This window comes from Salmo salar, chromosome ssa01 (assembly GCF_905237065.1).
Source record: "Salmo salar chromosome ssa01, Ssal_v3.1, whole genome shotgun sequence".
Classification (NCBI taxonomy): Eukaryota; Metazoa; Chordata; class Actinopteri; order Salmoniformes; family Salmonidae; genus Salmo; species Salmo salar.
Window position 1 is genome coordinate 80,253,559 of NC_059442.1, and position 21,985 is coordinate 80,275,543.

The following is a 21,985-nucleotide window of genomic DNA, read 5'->3' on the forward strand; positions in this document are numbered from 1 at the left end:
TGTAGAAACATCTCAAGGATGATCAATGGAAACAGGATGCACCTGAGCTCAATTTTGAGTCTCATAGCAAAGGGTCTGAATATGTACAGTATGTAAATGTGATATTTCAGTTTTTTACATTTTATAAATTAGCAAATATTTATAAAAACCTGTTTTCACTTTGTTATTATTGGGTATTGTGTGTAGATTGCAGAGGATTTTTATTTAATCAATTTTAGAATAAGCCTGTAACTTACCAAAATGTGGAAAATGTCAAGGGGTTTGAATATTTTCCGAAGGCACTGTATGTCCCCTTTTGAGGAATTACATTTCTGAGTGCATGATATTCAGTTTCACTGGCATATAGTACATTCTATGGATGGCTTTAAACTGCAGTAATTTATGTCTGAGATTATATGAACATGACTGGGAATTCAAACATATCTGTATCCATTCATCATCAATAGTGTCTCCCAGGTCTTTCTCACATTTTTGTTTTACATGCTTTGTGCCTCTATCAACCCTTGATACAGTTTGGAAATTAACTTTTTAGAGATTTGTCAGACTACCTGAAAATACAGTAGTTTCAATCATTGAAGCTTCTGGCTCGTCCAGTGTTTGCAATAGAGAGAATTAAGTGTGCATCTGAAAAAGTTCTACTCAGCGCTGTCACAGACTGGTCTTCCCTGGTTGCCTGACCCTGCTGAGACCCCTGTCATCATCTGATCCTGCTCAGATGAGGTATGACAAATAATTACCTTGGTGTACATTTATACATTATATTATCCAAGTGTAAAATCAGTGGTTCAATTGAAATTAACATTATTCCCAGATCCCAAAAAGGTAGCCTACCCATCAACTCAAGATGGAACATTGTATCCATTGTTATAATATACTGCAAAATTCACCTGAGCTCTGTAGACTGGTCTTCCCTGGCTGTCTGACTCTGCTGGGACACCTGTCACCATCTTTTCCTGCTAAGACATGATGAGCATAGTGTCGTATACTGACTGTGCACCATGCCAGTGAAGCCTGTAGAGCTGTTTATACCGTGTCAGTGTGAAAAGTAGGGAATTAGCTTGGGAAACTGACAGCTCAATAACGTTACATTGTAGAATAGTGAAAATTCACTTTGTCTGAGGATGACAGAGAATTGTAGAGGGACCCTAATATATGATGTACTATCTGACTCCACTATAATTCTAAGGCTAAAGGCCCATAATCGTATCCAGTGGGTATAGCCAAGGTTGCGAGCCTTGCGTCACCACTCAGAATACTATAAGATGCACGTGTCTAGGTTTACCATTATGCAATTATTAAGAGGCTAAGGAACAAAGAACTAATATCTTGCAATCAATGTCCTAGCATAAAATGATTGAGTTAACCTTAGCTCATAGATGCACAGTTAGAGACAGAGCATATATGCTATGTATATTGTGAATAACATTTACCATTAAACATTTCACCAAATAATAATTCAAGAAATATTACACAGAAATGTGACGACTACGGTTTGTATCCATTTAAAAATAACCTGATTTATTACAGTTTCGCAATAAGAATAGAATTAACACATGGTACATAACAGAAATCTTCATGATGAAAAGAATACAAAAATATAAGTATTTTAACAACGAATAAAATTCACCACTCTGACATACAAGCATACTGTATATCAGGAGATCGGTTTACCAATGACTCCATGATCAACATTTAAACCCAGCTTTAATTCTTCCAAGAGCGCCAAATCTCAGTATCTTCCATCGTCTAATTAACATCACTTTGCATGGCCCAAAACATAAAAAAAGGCATGAAAACAACACAAAGATTCTTGGATCTAATCATCACAACATTTATCTAAATTATACGGATTCACCACTGTATCACTCTTCTTTTAACTATTCCCTGTCCGACGAACAGAATAACACAGTTTCTCTGTAACAATAAATCCATAGCACTTACAGTACAATGAAATGTATCAAATTTCATAGCTTTTCATGAACTCTTGAAACAATCCAAACATGACAATTGAATTCACACAGTGACATTCATTTAGTCGATTCAAGTTTCATCAGTCTTCACCTCTCCTGACTTCTGTGGAAATGTATCTTCATCAAGATTGCCACAGATAAGGTGTGTTTGACCGCTGTGATAGCCCACAGATGGTTTGTCATGCAAACATTGCCAGAAATCGTGATTGTGTCATCACGCTGGCCCTCGGTGCCAGCAAGTCGCTAGACGCGTCTTCATCACTGGCCTTCCTCATCTTTCACATTTGTTTACTCTCTTTAGTTTTCCACTGCAACATTGCTATACTGACTAATAAAAACTCATATTGCGTTGTCAAAAAACTTCAGAATATTATTCTTCAATCATTTGGCTGGTGGTTTCATCATTTCATTCATGTTTAGTGTGATTGAGGCACAAATATTAGCTAACGTTAGCCAACTTTTGGTACATCAACTGGCGAAAAATGACCAAGTTAATTTACTTACATTGAAGCGGAACAAAGCAAAGGCTACAAATTTCTATACACACAACAGCTGTTAGATACAGATAGCTAGAAGCTAGAGCTGAACTGTCTATGTTAGCTGCTAGCTAGTTCATTCACTTCAGACAGAACTTCAGTTGAGAGGGGATTAAAATTAGCTAAAGTTACATGTCAGTTACACTACTAGCTCAGCACTGGCAATATACACTGCTCAAAAAAATAAAGGGAACACTTAAACAACACAATGTAACTCCAAGTCAATCACACTTCTGTGAAATCAAACTGTCCACTTAGGAAGCAACACTGATTGACAATAAATGTCACATGCTGTTGTGCAAATGGAATAGACAACAGGTGGAAATTATAGGCAATTAGCAAGACACCCCCAATAAAGGAGTGGTTCTGCAGATGGGGACCACAGACCACTTCTCAGTTCCTATGCTTCCTGGCTGATGTTTTGGTCACTTTTGAATGCTGGCGGTGCTTTCACTCTAGTGGTAGCATGAGACGGAGTCTACAACCCACACAAGTGGCTCAGGTAGTGCAGCTCATCCAGGATGGCACATCAATGCGAGCTGTGGCAAGAAGGTTTGCTGTGTCTGTCAGCGTAGTGTCCAGAGCATGGAGGCGCTACCAGGAGACAGGCCAGTACATCAGGAGACGTGGAGGAGGCCGTAGGAGGGCAACAACCCAGCAGCAGGACCGCTACCTCCGCCTTTTTGCAAGGAGGAGCAGGAGGAGCACTGCCAGAGCCCTGCAAAATGACCTCCAGCAGGACACAAATGTGCAAGTGTCTGCTCAAACAGTCAGAAACAGACTCCATGAGGGTGGTATGAGGGCCATACGTCCACAGGTGGGGGTTGTGCTTACAGCCCAACACCGCGCAGGACGTTTGGCATTTGCCAGAGAACACCAAGATTGGCAAATTCGCCACTGGCGCCCTGTGCTCTTCACAGATGAAAGCAGGTTCACACTGAGCACGTGACAGACGTGACAGAGTCTGGAGACGCCGTGGAGAACGTTCTGCTGCCTGCAACATCCTCCAGCATGACCGGTTTGGCGGTGGGTCAGTCATGGTGTGGGGTGGCATTTCTTTGGGGGGCCGCACAGCCCTCCATGTGCTCGCCAGAGGTAGCCTGACTGCCATTAGGTACCGAGATGAGATCCTCAGACCCCTTGTGAGACCATATGCTGGTGCGGTTGGCCCTGGGTTCCTCCTAATGCAAGACAATGCTAGACCTCATGTGGCTGGAGTATGTCAGCAGTTCCTGCAAGAGGAAGGCATTGATGCTATGGACTGCCCGCCCGTTCCCCAGACCTGAATCCAATTGAGCACATCTGGGACATCATGTCTCGCTCCATCCACCAACGCCACGTTGCACCACAGACTGTCCAGGAGTTGGCGGATGCTTTAGTCCAGGTCTGGGAGGAGATCCCTCAGGAGACCATCTGCCACCTCATCAGGAGCATGCCCAGGCGTTGTAGGGAGGTCATACAGGCACGTGGAGGCCCCACACACTACTGAGCCTCATTTTGACTTGTTTTAAGGACATTACATCAAAGTTGGATCAGCCTGTAGTGTGGTTTTCCACTTTAATTTTGAGTGTGACTCCAAATCCAGACCTCCATGGGTTGATAAATTGGATTTCCATTGATTATTTTTGTGTGATTTTGTTGTCAGCACATTCAACTATGTAAAGAAAAAAGTATTTAATAAGATTATTTCTTTCATTCAGATCTAGGATGTGTTGTTTAAGTGTTCCCTTTATTTTTTTGAGCAGTATATATTTTTTTCTGTTAAGTCAAACAGCCGTTAACTTGCCAGCTACATCAGTCAAATAAAGAGTAGCCAGTTTCTGCTCTGCTTGCTTTTACAACTGAGAAAAAGCACAACAGAGACAGACAACAGCTGCTTCTTTTCGCAGGCTCTGTGGTGTCCTAAATCCAGCCGTCTGAAACTTCAAAACAGCCTACCCGAATGCTCGGAGGCTTCCGAATAGTCCTAAAGCACACTGATACCGCTTTTTGTATCACAGTGCAATGATAAAACTGGGGGAGACAAAAATGCCATTTCAGAATATGGGGGGGTCATGTCTATCAGGCAACACATGTTCTAGCACCCCTTGAAATCCCTTACATTTTCTTGACAAAAATGATAAAAGCATTTTAGTAATACTTCACTTGAAGTGGTCTGAAAGAAGGCATTTATAGCAACCTGACATGATCCTCTTATGTTAATTCAAAGCATCAAACGTTTGTTTTCCTATGAGCTTCACAATGGTTGATGTCATGTTCTGGCATTTTACAGTCCATTAAATCTATTATAACGATGAGGCAAGACTACAGAATCCCATTAGATGTACCTCCTTCTGCATCCCTTCATAAGTAAATTTGCTTCTGTCAACTTACTCGGGTCTGGTGCCACGAGGGGCCTAAACGGGGCTTAGCCCCTTCAGTTCCAACTTTATTTTTATGTCCCTATATAAAAGTTGCAAAAAAGTTAAAATGATTGAGTGACAGATTGGCACCAACAAATCTGTATCTCCGCTGCACTGTGTCAGCACAATGGACAGGGCTGGCTACCATGTGTGTAGGCAGCCTGGTCTCATAGACTAGACGTAACATAGTAAATGTAAATCCGGGACACTCAACAAGAAAGACAGAACTATAACTCAACTTTTCTATGCAGCGTTAAGGCAAAAACGTATTGCACGTTTTGTAAATTCATAACATATTGTAGTACATTTTGCAGATCGTAACATATACATATTTAAATTTGTAACATATCATACAAAAATGTATCAATATGTATCATATTAAATGGAGTGTCTCAGATTTACTTACAGAATAAAACAAAATGCTCTGAGACCAGGTTGCAGCAGGGGGACTATGGAAAGCCACTAGGTGGTTAGGTATGACTCCTTTGGATTTATGTAAAAAGCGAAAAACGCTCCTCATTTCTCCTCTCTGTGGTAGGCTAAGTGAATAACGTGATACACCTCTGCCTGTAATATTTGATTTTGATTTAAAAGGGTTAATTATATCATTGAAGCGGCTTCACTCTTAGCTATAGCTGTAAAAAGCATTAGTGTTATAAGCCTTAGACTATTTAGCTAGCACGAACCAGCTAATCTGCCTAGATGGATATCAGAAATTGGCTTCGCTAAAGTACCCAAACAAAGGAGGAGAGCAATGAGCAGCAGCAGCTGAAAAACATTTTGCCTGCGCTGCAGACGACTATATCGGTCCGCTAATACAGGACTAAAGGCCTAAAATGTTTTTTTTCAAAGAATAATATTTATTTACTTGTTTTTTATTCAGATTTGTCAGGGGGTGCTGACTATATCCACTGTAGAATATACTATATCCACTGGACAGTACAGTAGGCCAGCAGGACAGAGGAGAAGAGACAGTGTAAAATACTGTTCTTCAGCATGATGGATGCTGTCATTGGTGAAATGTCAGAACGATTCAACGAACGCAACAATCAACTGGTGGAGGCCCTGTGTGCCCTTGACCCAGAGAACCATTGCTTTCTAGATGTGAAAAGGGTGAAGCAACTGCTGGATCTAAGTAAAACAGATTTAGTGGAAGCTGAGTTTAGTGTCGCTCGCCAGTTTTTGCAGATTTAAATCGCCTGCTCTGGCTCCAATGAGGACAAATGGACCCCACTTGATATCCTGCAACGATTCTCTGGGCCTCTCTCCGCTATTCTGACCGTGCTTACTGCTTTGAAACATGGACTGACTTTTGGGACATCCACAGCTACGTGCAAGAACTAATTTTCCACTTTGACAAACGTGTTCAGTCAGCACAGAAGAAGCATGCTACACCGGAGGAAAGCTCAACTAATCCAACTGGTATTTGATGGGGATCTTACAAGAACATTTGGGGGGAAATGAAATGATCAATTACTCAGGAACTTCAACAGAGCATCAAGCTGCAACTCTGTTGAAAAGGTAAGATTTAAACAATCTAGCTGGTTGGTTGCTTTATTGTGTATGGCGCTGTCCATGGTGCTGATAGAGCGCAGCGTGATTTTGTGCCATTGAACCTGTCACTTCTTTGTCAAAAGCCTTCTTTTTTTTTTTTTACTTTTATGTGTATTGTGGTATAGCGTGATATAATCAGAATTCAATATAATTCCAATGCAAGAACCCAAGTGACGCCCCTGGGTATAGCTGTATATCGGTATGTTTCATCAAAGAAATTGATAACCATAAGAACGTAGGCTTTCTTGGTAGCCTATTGGTTTTCATTGCTATAAATAACTGTACGTATTGGAAACGTGTTTATGGTAGGCTGGCATTGCTTAATTGATTACGTAGGTCAAATTTGATTCACAGAAATGTATTGTGCCATATCACAACGTGTTGCTGAACTCAAGAGCGAGCGGCATGATTTTCCATGCTTGAAGTGCGCCTGTATAGGCCTATTTTTGGTCAGACAGCTGTGCATGGCTGCATCTCACTGTAGCAGGTTGTAGGCTATATTTTGGTTATTTGGATCTCCATTAGCCTTTAGTTTACTGTGTTTTATTGCTGTTAATGTAACTAGCCTACATATAGATTGTGTCATACCTTTATTTATCTGATATTTAGTTTACTAGGCCCACTACTCGGTACCGCTGTTTTGTTCTGTTCGCATTTATTCATTCATTCGCTATCGCAGTTGTGTCGGTATTCTAAGCCAAACTGCTATTCAGTATTTTTGTTTGCATGCATGAATAACTAGGCTACTACTTTCAGCATTTAGTTTGCATTATTTTGGCAAGACAGCTGTGTGTACGGATGCATTCAAATAGGCTATTTGCAATAGGGTAATTGCCCATCTAAACGGCATTGCTATAGGTGGCTGTTCATTGTGCTGATACAGCGCAGCAGAGATAGGCTACCGATTTCAAAAGCACTCAATGATCTCGGAATCTCGGCATTTGAACTTTATGTTTATTATGGCATGGCGTGGTAATATAAGCAGAATTCAATATCATTCCAATGCAAGAACCCGAAAATGTTTTGCCCCTCTGCGATTTCAGCTGCCCCCTTAGTCACTTTATCCTGGCGCCAGGTCTGAACTGACTGTATGATAAACTGTCAAGATAGCTGTCCATTTTTAGGTAGTGTGCTAGTGTCGATTGGAGTGCAGAGATGTCACGCTAGTCTCTCTAGACATCTGAGTTGCTTCCCACAATTTTAAAATGTTCTGGCTTAACAGAACATTTAACATTTAATAGAACGTCCGTTTGGCATAGAGGACCTACGCCACTGCTTACATCACTACCTTATCTGCTTGAAAAAAATGCTAAATAGTAGCTAGCAAGATGGAGATCACATAGGTTATTTTTAATGAGTGCATTTTGTCTAGCTGTCATCAACTACCTTCACTAAAACCACTGCAAAGGTTTGGTCTGCAGACTGGTTTCAAATCGCAACGTTCTGGCTTGTCTCCTGTGATTTGTTGGGAGAGTTGTCTGTCTGAAGAGGACCCACCCTGGAATATTTTTCCCCCTTATGGAAATTGCCACAAGAGTCGCTTATTGAAACCAGCTGTTGCCTAGGGTCAGGATTACAAGACTAGTGTCGCACATATTGAAACTCAGGGGCACAAGACCTTCAACTTGATACTGTACATTTTTAGATAATAAAATATAAATGAACAGACTTTGGCTATCGGTGCCCCCTGAAACATTTTGGTGAGGGGGAACAACGTAAGAACTATATACCTGTAATAGAGGCCTTGCCATGTAATTTCACGGTGCAGAGTGGACCGGCTTCAAAACGTTTAATGTGATTGCCATCCTCCCTGGACTATCATTAAAGCCCCTTGGAAGCATATGTTAGAATGTTAAATGTAGCCAAGGTAAAAAAAAAAAATTAAGATAGCACCTCAGTGAACACCATGAAACACTGACTTTTCAAACGTGACTCACAAAATGACGCACCGAAACCAACACTCTTTGTTACACTCATTCACAAAATGATATGTGGTCAATTTGTATGAATCATCTTCGGCCCAATCTTCATCTTGGAATGCCACTCCATCCTGTAGTAATCCTGTGGTTTGAAGGTCCACATTCCAAGTAAATTTTGTATAACGTGTTTCTGGCCTGAATTGAATTATAGGATGTTTATCAGTTGTTTATCAAATTAATTTTTTTCACCAAAGATTTGTTTAAAGGTGTGCACGGAAACCCTGGATGACCCTAGCGAACACATTTGGAGCATGAACTGAAATGTAGAAAGAGCTTTAAGCATAAACAAGTAAACAATTGCTGTCTATTTTATAAAATTTCTGCGAAATGATGCACTTTCCTATAACACACACAACATGTTTAAGTAAAATTGCATGGCCTCAGAAAGTAACCTGTCTCAGACTTGTGCAGTATTACAACATGAACACTGACATGATTTGTCTTCTTTATAAAGTATCCGTTCTGTAAGCCTGTTACTATCAAATAACACTGATGTATTTATTGGCATGTGACAAATCCTTCATTGTCTGGATCTATCCATCGCTTTGGCTATTATAAAAGGTTCTGGGGCACTTATCGTAGGAGGTAAAGGTATTAACCCTCATGTCCTGGAGATATTCCAAACCAGATGTATTTCACTTTCTGACCAGATAGTCATTCCCTGTGACGACTACACACAGTATAGCCAACTCCCCAGTGGCCAGGTGAACAATACCTTGGATATTGCAGACCGGAGAAATACATTTCACGTTTAGATACAATACATTGTGATATACAGCATAGCATAGAATTTGCTTTTACTTTAGTCAGAGCAAAAATAGCTGGTAAAGTTCACAATATTACAAGACTTATCATTTCAAAATGTTGTATTTATGAGAGAGACTCAGAAATGTCTGTTGGCACCATTCCTTTGTTCTGTATAGAGAAAGCTAACATTTCTTCAAAGGGATTTCACCCACACTCACTTTATCTGAAAGTGAAAAATGCCTTGTGCCTCCAATGATAACAATGGCAGTTTCTACTTCAAAGTAATCTAAAATCCGACTTTTTTTTTACTCTCATACACCGAGAACCAAGATACTTCTGTTCTAAAACTAATTGTATCACAGACTCAGGGCTCTATTCAATCTGTATCACTGAAGCGTTCCAGATTGCGCGATCAAAATGTAAAGGTAAATTCTGATTGTGCCAACCTTTGCAGTGTTTAACCGTAAATTTCAATCACGTTGTAACGTTGAACTTTCACGATACGGATTGAATAGAGCCCTCTATTCAAGTAACTACAGTAGTAGTGCTCTCTTTGTTTTGGGTTATTAAATCAATGAACACAAACAACTATTTTTAAATCACTGATAATGATCAGCAGGGGCGTCATGCCCATAGGAGGCACAAGGGCACGTGCCCCTTATTAAGATATGTTGTGTTTTTAAATTTGTCAGTTAAATTAATTACTCAACTTTATTTTTAAACCCACGTTTTATCATAAATCTTGATAAAATTGTATTTTGCGGATTAGGCACACTGACTGGACAGGGTAAAGAGTACCCCCCCCCCCCTTCCCCCTAGTAAGTGGTTCCTTCCAAGGTGCACCAAAGAGCAAAGATATGCTAGGCAGGATGCTAGATACTTTAGTGCTTGCAGACAGTATCGTCAATGGAGGAGAAGAAAGGGTGTAGTGACCCCCCCCAGCGTTTTATTTGATTTTAGCTGCAGGTGATGGGCAGGGCTCACAGGAGGTATATTTGTAAATTAATTTGATCAAGCTACGTAGCCTATTGATTCCTTCTTGATGAACAAATAAAACAAATTGTTTTTTTCTCTCTGTAATATTAGCCACATAGCGATTTTATGAAGCTGGCTTTAGCTAGACAGCTAGATAGGTTCCCAATCTCCCAAACTCATAACTCTCTACCAAGACATTTTAGGCTATCAAGTTAGAGTAGCTTGTGTAAATAAATATCTTAGCTGGCATGGCTGCTGGTAAGGTTACTAGACTTTAGAAAAGCAAGCAATTACCAAATGTACTGAATAAAACTCACATTCCTTTCAATCTTTAACCCAGATTTTAGCAGAAATGTAGAGAAGCATATTTCATTTCTTTATAAAAAAGAACCACAAGTCAGGAGGATACAGACAGCTAAAAAGGTATGGATATTAAGAAAAATACTTGATTTAAATCATGATATTTGTGTATTCATTATTATGCCATGATGTGCCTGTATTGATGATGTGTGTTATGATCCCATGTACTGTGTTGTAATTTTGATGCAATAGCCTAGGCATGTTAGTGCAGTACATTGAGATGTGTGATTTACAACAGTCGAATGACACCCTCATTAAAATGACAATTGAACAGCTAAAGAGGTATGTTTAGATAACCTATGCAGAAAAATATACACTACATCACCAAAAGTATGTGGACACCTGCTCGTCGAACATCTCATTCTCCAATCCAAAGTTAAATCTAGAATCGGCTTCCTATTTCGCAACAAAGCCTCCTTCACTCATGCTGCCAAACTTACCCTCGTGAAACTGACTATCCTACCAATCCTTGACTTTGGCGGTCATTTACGAATTAGCCTCCAACACTCTACTCAGCAAATTGGATGCAGTCTATCAGAGTGCCAACCGTTTTGTCACCAAAGCCCCATATACTACCCACCACTGCGACCTGTATGCTCTCGTTGGCTGGTCCTCGCTACGTATTCATCGGCAAACCCACTGGCTCCAGGTCATCTATAAGTCTTTGCTAGGTATTGCTCCGCCTTATCTCAGCTCACTGGTCACCATAGCACCACCCACCCATAGCATGCGCTCAAGCAGGTATATTTCACTGGTCATTCCCAAAGCCAACTCCTGCTTTGGCCGCCTTTCCTTCCAGTTCTCTGCTGCCAATGACTGGAACAAATTGCAAAAATCTGTGAAGTTGGAGACATATCTCCCTTACTAACTTTAAGCGTCAGCTGTCAGAGCAGCTTACAGATCGCTGCAGCTGTACACAGCCCATCTGTAAATAGCCCATCCAACCAACTACCTCATCTCCATATTTGTTTTTCTGCTCTTTTGCACACCAGTATTTCTACTTGCACATTCCTCATCTGCACATATATCACTCCAGTTTAAATTGCTAAATTGTAATTACTTTGCCACTATTGGCCTATTTATTGCCTTACCTCCTTACTTCATTTGCACACACTGTATACAGATTTTCTATTGTGTTATTGACTGTACGTTTGTTTATCCCATGTGTAACTCTTGTGTTGTTGTTTTTGTCACACTGCTTTGCTTTATTTTGGCCAGGTCGCAGTTGTAAATGAGAACGTGTTCTCAACTGGCCTACCTGGTTAAATAAAGGTGAAATAAAAATAAAAATTCCAGAATCATGAGCATTAATATGGAGTTGGTCCCCCCTTTGCTGCTATAAAAGCCTCCACTCTTCTGGGAAGGCTTTCCACTAGATGTTGGAACATTGCTGCAGGGATTTGCTTCCATTCAAGTCACAAGAGCATTAGTGAGGTTGGGCACAGATGTTGGGCAATTAGGCCTGGCTCGCAGTCGGAATTCCAATTCATCCCAAAGATGTTCAGTGGGGTTGAGTTCAGGGCTCTGTGCAGGCCAGTCAAGTTCTTCCACGCCAATCTCGAAAAACCATTTCTGTATGGACCTCACTTTGTGCATGGGGGCATAGTCCTGCTGAAACAGGAAATGGCCTTCCCCAAACTGTTTGCACAAATTTGAAAGCAGAGAATCGTCTAAAATGTCATTGTGTGCTGTAGCGTTACAATGTCCCTTCACTGGAACTAGGGGGCCTAGCCCGAACCATGAAAAACAGCCCCAGACCTATTATTCCTCCTCCACCAAACTTTACAGTTGGCACTATGCATTCGGGCAGGTAGCATGCTCCTGGCATCCGCCAAACCCAGATTCATCCGTCGGACTGCCAGATCGTGAAGTGTGATTCATCACTCCAGAGAAAGCATTTCCACTGCTCCAGAGTCCAATGGCAGCGAGCTTTACACCACTCCAGCCTATGCTTGGCGTTGCGCTTAGGGATCTTAGGCTTGTGTACGGCTGCTTAGCCATGGAAACCCATTTCATGAATATCCCAACTAACAGTTCTTGTGCTGACGTTGCTTCCAGAGGCAGTTTTGAACTTGGGAGTGTGTGTTGCAACCGAGGACAGACTATTTTTACATGTTACACGCTTCAGCACTCGGCGGTCCCGTTCTGTGAGCCTGTGTGGCCTAACACTTTGCGGGTGAAACGTTGTTGCTCCTAGTCATTTCCACTTCACAATAACAGCACAATAGCAGGGCAGAAATTTGACAAACTGACTTGTTGGAAAGGTGGTATCCTATGACGGTGCCAAGTTGAAAGTCACTAAGCTCTTCAGTAAGGCCATTCTACTGGCAATGTTTGTCTATGGAGATCGCATGGCAGTGTGCTCTAGATTGGCAGTGTGGCAGTGTGCTCCATAAAGGTTATGGCTCTAGATTGCAGGAAAACGTTTCAGGTGTTTCAAAAATTCATCCTCATATACTTTGTGTTCTAAAAACAATGGGTGCATGATGCCTCTGATGATCAGTCATCAAAAGATTTAATAGCGCCATATCTTATGGTACATTATACATTAATAACATGGATTATATATTTGTTTATTTGGGATTCACCCAGCATTGATTGGTACCAGGTACTAGTTGCCAATTGTGTTGTAAAAGTACCCAGAAACAACCCAGTGATAACACATCATTTCCTAGTAAACACTTGATAAATACCAAATGTAAGCAGCACCATACAGAATAAAGTATAATAGATAATTCCCATATTACAGTATTATTGGTCAGCAATCACTTGTGGTTGATGATTGTTTCTGTTGAATATACCTTGGAGATATTAGAACTATTCTAAATGTAGAAATGTATAATTTATTAGCACTGAATATCCTCCTTTTCCAGCCATGTTCTTATCTTCATATTTGTTGAATAGCCCCTTTGGGAGCAGTAAGTAGATAAATCTCTTGCTTTTGTGTGTATTTGGGGTGGTATTTTGTCCACAATGTAGTTTTGTGATTCATCCTCCCACAGCAAATCGATGTGTAAAAGTAAGCCACATGATTCAGTGACTGGTGGCTCCCATCGGGTTTAGTGGTTGTACATGGGAGGTGTCTGTATGAAGCACCAGTGCCACCATGTGGTCATAGGAAATAGAATACCTGTTCAAAACTGCATTTCAAGGAATGGCTCCAATATTATACTGTATTTGAGTTGAAATGCACATTTAGGCTATTGATGGGGGGTTACAAATACAGCTCTACAGCTTTTCCATTTAGAGCCTGTTTGCAAGTAGCAATAATCCATATGTATGAACATTTTTCAGGGGACGAGTGAGAGATAGATGGGAACTAGGACCAATATTTACATAATTGATTGATATAAGTTACTATTGAAAACGCTGATTTATATAGACAATTATTTCCAGTGATTAAATATGTATGATTTAATTACATTTACATTTATAATTATTTCAAAAGCTAAATAAGACCATTTTCCTTAATTTGAATTATTCCAATCAAATCCCAACTCCAGTGTAATGATTACTAGAGACAGTTTATCAGTGAAATGAGGAAAAACTGTGACGTTGCAAATTTACTTCAAGGGCTAGGGCTTTGAAGTGTATCAAGCTGAAACAGTTTATCAACTACCCAGAAAGTGTGTGACGCAAATAGTTAATTGGCTTGTGCTTGACATGTCTCATATTTGGCTTTTTGAATTGAACACACTCAATTAGGTTAGGAGAAGGCAACATGAATAAAGTTATTTCCTTTCCCATCAAAAGAAGACGTGTGATTGTGTATATTAACGATATCCTTGTGGAGATACTTTACTTACAACTCCCAATGAATAGTGGTGAATCTGGTGGCAAGTTTGCAATGTGCAAACAGCCATACAGGAAGTGATTTGTTGATTTGAAAATGAGAGTGGGCAAAGAGGCTGTGAAAAGTACTGATGCGATTCAGATATGCCTGTAGCCACTCTAATTGTTTACATATTTTACGCTGCGACTGCATTCAGACACCTTGGGTGAGTGTGCGCTGGAACCCAACAGTAAACAGCTCAGGGACGACACAGTGGGAAGTGATTTTGGCTCTTTTTTATTAACACAAAAGCAAGGGGAGACACGCAGCGGCGAGGAGGGTAACATGATTTATTTGGGGCAGTGACTAGAAACGCTGCACCTGCCACTATGGGCTAAGTGGAGGTCCAGCACTTTGGGGTTATCCATCCGTAGGGAGAGCCAATACCTCAAGATTCCACCAGCTAATTGAAAATGCAGCTTTTAAAACAGAGATTTAATAAACTAAACATCAAAGCTGGTCATTTTTCACCAAAGCGCCTCAAGGGAGACAGAGCCAAGTTCATTAGAAGGCTCATTCAGCTTTGTAAACATTGGTGACAAACTCTCTCTTTTTTTTTGTGGCACAACTTCCAACACACTAAATATCTCTTGGCTTCCCGCTCCCAAACCCCCTTTCTTTCTCTCCGAGACATTGGCTCTATCATAAGAAGAAAAAGTGTAAGAGAGCTCAACTGCATCTTCAGTGAAACATGACAGATTTCTACTGTTAAATAACTTTCTATTTGATGACTCATGCTAACAGATTAATCACTTTTTATTTTCCTTTCTCTCTTTGGAATTGAAATGCTTTTGTTGTTTACTTTCTCTTTGTTGGGGTAGGGGACTTCATGCCACGAGCTGGGGTGGGGGACTTAAGTCCCCTAGGAGGGGTGGGGGACTTGGCACCGGCTGGAGAAGAGACATGAGCAGGGGCTGGGGAAGGAGTGACAACCTTGGGACCTGGGATCTCAATAGGACGTTTAGGTGGGATAATCGACTTGGGCGTTACAGTTGGTTTGGCCTGAGGAATCGTATCGCCATGCTTGTAGATGCTCACAACGATATCCACAGACTCTCCTCCATATTTGTTCTGCACCGTCATGGTGTACCTGCCAGAGTTTTCCAGGGACACACCTTTGATGGTGAGACTGGCAAACTTTCCGGACTCGAGGGACACCAAGTACTGGTCATCAGGATACACCTCTGCACCATTTTTGAACCAGGTGACTTGAGGTTTTGGGTCTCCGCACACTGTGCAGGTCAAACTCAGGGTCTACCAAGCGGGGCAAAGGAATTGAAGGAATGGAAAGACCTTGGTTACCAACACAGATATAACAGAAGAACATAGAATGTTACTCATGTTGTTCTCACCTAAGCAGTGCTGTTCTTTAATTTAATCAGAGTTTACTATGTTTATCATGTCCTATTTCGCTAGTCTCTTGTCTTTGCCTTTCTGAGATGAGCATGTTTCTCAATCCGCTGGAAAAATCCCCTCTTGTAGCATCAAGGTAAAAGAACCAATCACACTACAAACAAGCGTGTGTAGTCACTTTGGAGAGACGTGTCAGTGACCTTTACAAGTAGCTCTATTCTGCCATTATGTAAACCATATACCTCTATGACATGTCTACAGAATACTCCTAGCACATACATCACACTGTATTTGTTTCATAAGGACCCCAGTTTATGCTTACCCCACAATATTTCATATGCTGTGTGAAACCAGACATGAAGTGCTGTAAAAGGCAATATATCTGCACAATCTTCGCCCTATGGGTGATTCTCTAGTGCGGTGTATAATGCAACTGTAGGCTACAGTGGACTCAATCAGAAGGCTCTCCAGATTGAATGGAAATTGGGAGCATAGACATCAGCTGCATCCACCTGGTTATGATAGTTGACACTGACTTTCCCAATGTGTTAAATCATGTCTGGTTACCTGTTCTAGCGTTAAATATATTCACATAATTGTATTCAATCGCTAAATAAAATGTAAATTACCTTCTTCTCCATGATGGTAACAACATCAGGCAGACCGCCCAGCACTTTGCCACGGTCTAAAAATTTAGATATCATATAATCACAAAATTGTCTGAATCAAAAGATTTCCCACAGAGCCACGATCTAGCATTATGACAAGAGAAGGTACTCACTGGCTTCAGCATATGCTTCCTCTCTGGAAAACAATAGAAGAATGACATTGTTATTGAGTTCATTAGCACAGTGAGGCTTGCTATATTTCACCCCAAGATTGTGACTCCGTACACATGTTCTGCTTTGCCAAATACTTTAACAATATGTAAAAATCCGAGCTGCATTTTAGCTGTAGGAACGTGGCATTTATACAGTACTGATGCCCTACATATATGTGCATGAAATGAACACTGAACAGAATTATGACGTGATTATCTTACTTTAGTGTTGTGAATTCCGCAAAGGCTTTATCGTAGGCTGTGAACGAAGAAAGAAAAGAGAGGCTACAGTTGGGCTTTTCATAACGTTTCATTAATGTTACACCATACGAAACCAATTTTGAAGTGTAGATGGAGTAGCCTACTTTATTTCTATTTGTTGCTGTACTTACTGCTACTTGTCTTGGAGACACAACAGCAGTGTGGCAGAGACATATCGTACCTCAATATTGTAATGTTGTTCTGTTTTGCCTGAAATAGCTCATCCTCGGTCACTCATTACTGTTTCCAGCCCACAAAATCGCATGACCTGTCAGGGACCAGCCCTTGATTATGTTTGTCATCAAACAATATGTTGACTAACTGAAGTATGAGCCAGGATTGCACCTTTAATATTGTTGTTCCTGTTATTTCATCCCCCGGATTTGCCTAAATATGCAGCTTGCTTCTGTGTACCCAGCTGCAGAGATTCCCTTTTAATTATAAATGTAGAAATCTGCAAAACAACAGTGTGAGACTGGACACTGCATGGGTTAGTCTAAGACTGTGGCAGGACAACAGTCGTGTGGGCAATAGTTAGAGATGGTATGCAAAAACTGCAACAGTGTTTAGTAGTTGGTCATTTTAATAAAGATGTGCAGTGATCTCATTACTGTGGTGCAACTGAAGACTCCACCTCATTGATATACTGCCAGAGCAATGGTAATGATATACAACCTCTGCTTTTTCTACATTCAGATGTTATGTACACGTACTAAGATGTTATGTACACGTACTAAGATGTTATGCACACGTACTAAGATGTTATGCACACGTACTAAGATGTTATGTACACATACTAAGATGTTATGTACACGTACTAAGATGTTATGTACACATACTAAGATGCTATGTACACATATTAAGATGTTATGTACACATACTAAGATATGTACACATACTAAGATATGTACACATACTAAGATATGTACACATACTAATGAAGACAACTACAAATGCATGTGAATATTTAAAAAAATGGAACTCCATTTATCAGGTTTATCATTTCTAGGTTACCATTATCCTGCTATTGTCATTGAGGTTCATACATGCTGAACGTGCTAATATCACTCTTTGAATTCATTTATTATGCTATTTGCAAGACTGACGGAGAAGTAGGTTGTTAAAGTACAAGTACAACAACATGCATACTCAATATCAGATATCGTCTGACTTACCATCTCCAGAAAGGTCAATGGTGCGACTGTAGGTGTTCTCCGTATCTATTATCTGGATGTGGTACAGACCCTTATCCTTTTCTGTGGGTTCAAGGATCTCCATAATGGCCATGGTAGGGGTACCTCCAATATGCACCTTCTCAGAGTGAGAGAGTTTACTTTCCCTGAAAGGGTGAAAGGGGAAGTATTGTTTTTGGAATCCATTGCGTTGGATTGAGTAGGTCCCTACTGGTTTACTCAAAGAGCAGTCAATGAAACATGGTATCAACTGAAATTCACAGGTAGCTCGATGAGGAATTTATTAGGAGAACATCAAAAAAACATAATATGAAATTGTGATTGATTCTAATGAAAATAGTCAAATGTCCAGATTTCTCGCATAATAAGTGTACTTTCTAGTAGTTTATCAAATAATGACCCGCTACAATTGTTGTGCTGGACCATTTGCGCATCATCATTACCTTATTTATGTGCCATTGCCCTCTTGGCAGTCAGGGAGGTCCTGAAATTTGCCCAGCTCAAATTTGCGAGGAATCATGGGAAATGGTAGGCTTTGTTCATTCATTGTGTGTGAAATTGTTGCCATGCTGAAACATGCTCCCCCTGTCAGTGCCATGCACACTGCAAGAAAGTAAAGACCTGAAGCAGCTACTTCAAAATGTTCATACAGGGATTAGAAGACCCACGCATGGTTTAGCTGAAACTGGTTTGCCTTACACAAGCTGCTGTAACCAATGACTTCCCACAAGCCTGAGGGAGTGTTTTTTTAAATCCTGTAGCTATTCTGCTAGGTACAGTAGGCCTACATAATTGTTTCCAAAGAACAGATCATTTGGGAAAATTGTAAATATGATAGATTTGTTTTGTATAGATAGTGTGTGAAGAAAGGCAGTCTTTAGTCTCCCTTTTGTGTCACTCATTTTCAATAACCACCTTTTTATAATAATCTCAAATCATGTTTACATGCCTGGCTCATGTTAAGCCTTGGAATAAAACCTTGTGTGGATTCTATTTCCATAAACATTTCCATAATTTCTAATTATCTGCATAATTGAATAAAAAAGCACCCCCCCAAAAAAAACTTTGCATATGCTTACGCATGCAGCCAATGGATTTTCATCTCCTCTGTGTAGTATTTCATGTGGCAGTGGAGCTGAATGCCTGTTGCAGTGCAGTGAATTGCCAGCTCCGCTGCAGAGGATCCTGGAGAGAAAAAAAAGTAAAAACCATGCGTCCTTTAGTGTACATATGCTGACATTTATGTTCTATACTTCTCTTAAGCTAACATATCTTCTTAGATATATACAACTTGGGTATTTGCAGTGGTTTACTAATTGGTTGGCCGGTGCTGGGAATCGGAATCAGTGCAATAAATGCCGTAATGGAGATACGACTTCTGGCTAGGATGACAGGTACAGTGCAGATGTTACTTGCAGCCCAGTTCATGAGGGTGGAGTAACAGGACCCTTGATATGCCCAATGGCTGTGCAATCCTCCTCATTAGTTGTGCTGTACTGATTTAGCTGCACTGAGAAAAACCACAGAACTGTGTGAGGAACAAATTATCTGCAATCTAACGATCAAGTGAGTCTAACTGATTTCTTGCACTGGTTGAACAACAAGCAGAATAAACTGATAGCAAATTTGTTTTAATACTAAAAAGAGAAGTGACAATCAAGAAGATATTAGTACCTACCAGCAAGTTTAGAAAGCTTCTCGATTATTTCATCAAAGGCTGTAAGAGAGATGTTGATAAAACACAATTTTGTTCAAAGTATGTTTACAGTAAGACAATATTTCAGATGCAACATAATATAGTTTTCATATTAATATTTACCATGGCCGGATATTTCAATTTGGGACTGATCCTTTCCTCTGTCATCACTGATGGTAGCTTTGTAAATGCCAGTGGAAGCCTTGGAGAACTAGGTTGGATAAAAAACAAAGCACAATTTCAGGGATCAAAATAGAATGCAGTCGATAGGCCCACCCTCTGCAATAGTAGCAGAGACCATGTAAACTACATTAGCTGCATTACATTGAGAATAATTGTTTTAATTTAGTAATTTCCTGTTCATATAATTGAAAACAAATTGTCCCAATTTCATATAATTTTCTCAGCTCTTCTGGGACTTACATTGCCTTCAGAAAGTAATCACACCCCTTGACTTTTTCCACATTTTGTTGTGTTACAGTCTGAATTTAAAATAGATTTAATTGAGATTGTGTCATTGTTTATGAAAAATGAAAAGCTGAAATGTCAATAAGTATTCAACCCCTTTATTATGGCAAGCCTAAATAAGTTCAGGAGTATATTTTTGCTTAACAATTCACATAAGTTGCATGGACTCACTTAACATGATTTTTGAATGACTACCTCATCTCTGTACACCACACATACAATTATCTGTAAGGTCCCTCAGTCGAGTAGTGAATTTAAAACACAGATTCAACCACAAAGACCAGGGAGGTTTTCCAATGCCGAACAAAGAATGGCTCCTATTGGTAGATGGGTAAAAAAGAAAAAAGCAGACATTGAATATCCCTTTGAGCATGGTGAATTTATTAATTACACTTTGGATGGTGTATCAATACACCCAGTCACAACTAGCATACAGGTGTCCTTCCTAACTCCATCGCTGGAGAGGAAGGAAACCACTCAGAGATTTCACCATGAGGCCAATGGTGACTTTAAAACAGTTAGAGTTTAATGGCTGTGATAGGAGAAAACTGAGGATGGATCAACAACATTGTAGTTACTCCACAATACTAACCTAAATGAAGGGTGAAAAGAAGGAAGCTTGTACAGAATAAAAATATTACAAAATATGCATCCTGTTTCCAATAAAGCACTAAAGTAAAACTGCAAAAAAATGGGGCAAAGAAATTAACTTTATATCCTGAACACAAAGTGTTATGTTTGGGGCAAATCCAACACATCACTGATTACCACTCTTTATATTTTCAAGCATGGTGGTGGCTGCATCATGTTATGGGTATGCTTGTCATCGGCAAGGACTAGGGATTTTTTGTATATAAAAAGAAACGTAATAGAGCTAAGCACAGGCAAAATCCTAGAGGAAAACCTGGTTTGTATTTATATTTGTATTTATTATGGATCCCCGTTAGCTGCTGTTAAGGCAAAATTAAGGCAGGCATACAATTTTATAAAAACATGACAATGCATTCATAACAGATTTCACAACACACTACGTGTGTGCCCTCAGGCCCCTACTCCACTACCACGTATCTACAACACAAAATCCATGTGTACATATGTGTATAGTGCGTATGTTATCATGTGTGTGTATGCATGTGTCTGCGCCTATGTTTGTATTGCTTCACAGTCCCCATAAGGTGTATTTTATCCGTTTTTTAAATCTGATTCTACTCCTTGCATCAGTTACCTGATGTGGAATAGAGTTCCATGTAGTCATGGCTCTATATAGTACTGTGCGCCTCCCATAGTCTGTTCTGGACTTGGGGACTGTGAAGAGACCTCTGGTGGCAAGTCTTGTGGGGTATGCATGGGTGTCTGAGCTGTGTGCTAGTCGTTTAAACAGACAGCTCGTGCTTTCAACACGTCAATACCTCACACAAACACAAGTAGTGATGAAGTCAATCTCTCCTCCACTTTCAGCCAGGAGAGATTGACATGCTTATTATTAATGTTTGCTTTCTATGTACATCCAAGGGCCAGCCGTGCTGCCTTGTTCTGAGCCAATTGCAATTGTCCTAAGTCCCTCTTTGTGGCACCTAACCAAACGACTGAAAAGTAGTCCAGATGCAACAAAACTAGAGCCTGTATGACCTGCCTTGTTGATAGTGCTGTTAAGAAGGTAAAGTTGCGCTTTATTATGGACAGACCTCTCCCCTTCTTAGATACTGTTGTATCAATATGTTTTGACCATGACAGTTTGCAATCCAGGGTTACTCCAAGCAGTTTAGTCACCTCAACATGCTCAATTTCCACATTATTTATTACAAGATTTAGTTGAGGTCTAGGGTTTAGTGAATGATT

At 40.3% G+C, this 21,985-nt stretch overlaps 1 protein-coding gene across 2 annotated transcripts in view; it reads right to left on the bottom strand.

Annotated features, from left to right (window-relative positions):
* Positions 1 to 14,576: 14,576 nt before the first annotated feature.
* The window catches only part of LOC106612511 (myomesin-2), a 30,064-nt gene continuing 22,655 nt past the window's right edge, over positions 14,577 to 21,985 (bottom strand). For both annotated transcript variants that reach the window (XM_014213695.2, XM_014213703.2), the window contains exons 29-36: positions 19,802 to 19,889; positions 19,661 to 19,699; positions 19,062 to 19,167; positions 17,965 to 18,128; positions 16,751 to 16,787; positions 16,490 to 16,512; positions 16,338 to 16,393; positions 14,577 to 15,609 (exon numbers count right to left, since the gene is read on the bottom strand). In XM_014213695.2, coding sequence (XP_014069170.1) covers positions 15,154 to 15,609; positions 16,338 to 16,393; positions 16,490 to 16,512; positions 16,751 to 16,787; positions 17,965 to 18,128; positions 19,062 to 19,167; positions 19,661 to 19,699; positions 19,802 to 19,889 — 969 coding nt within the window. In that variant the 3' untranslated portion in view covers positions 14,577 to 15,153. The remainder of the gene's footprint in view (positions 15,610 to 16,337; positions 16,394 to 16,489; positions 16,513 to 16,750; positions 16,788 to 17,964; positions 18,129 to 19,061; positions 19,168 to 19,660; positions 19,700 to 19,801; positions 19,890 to 21,985) is intronic.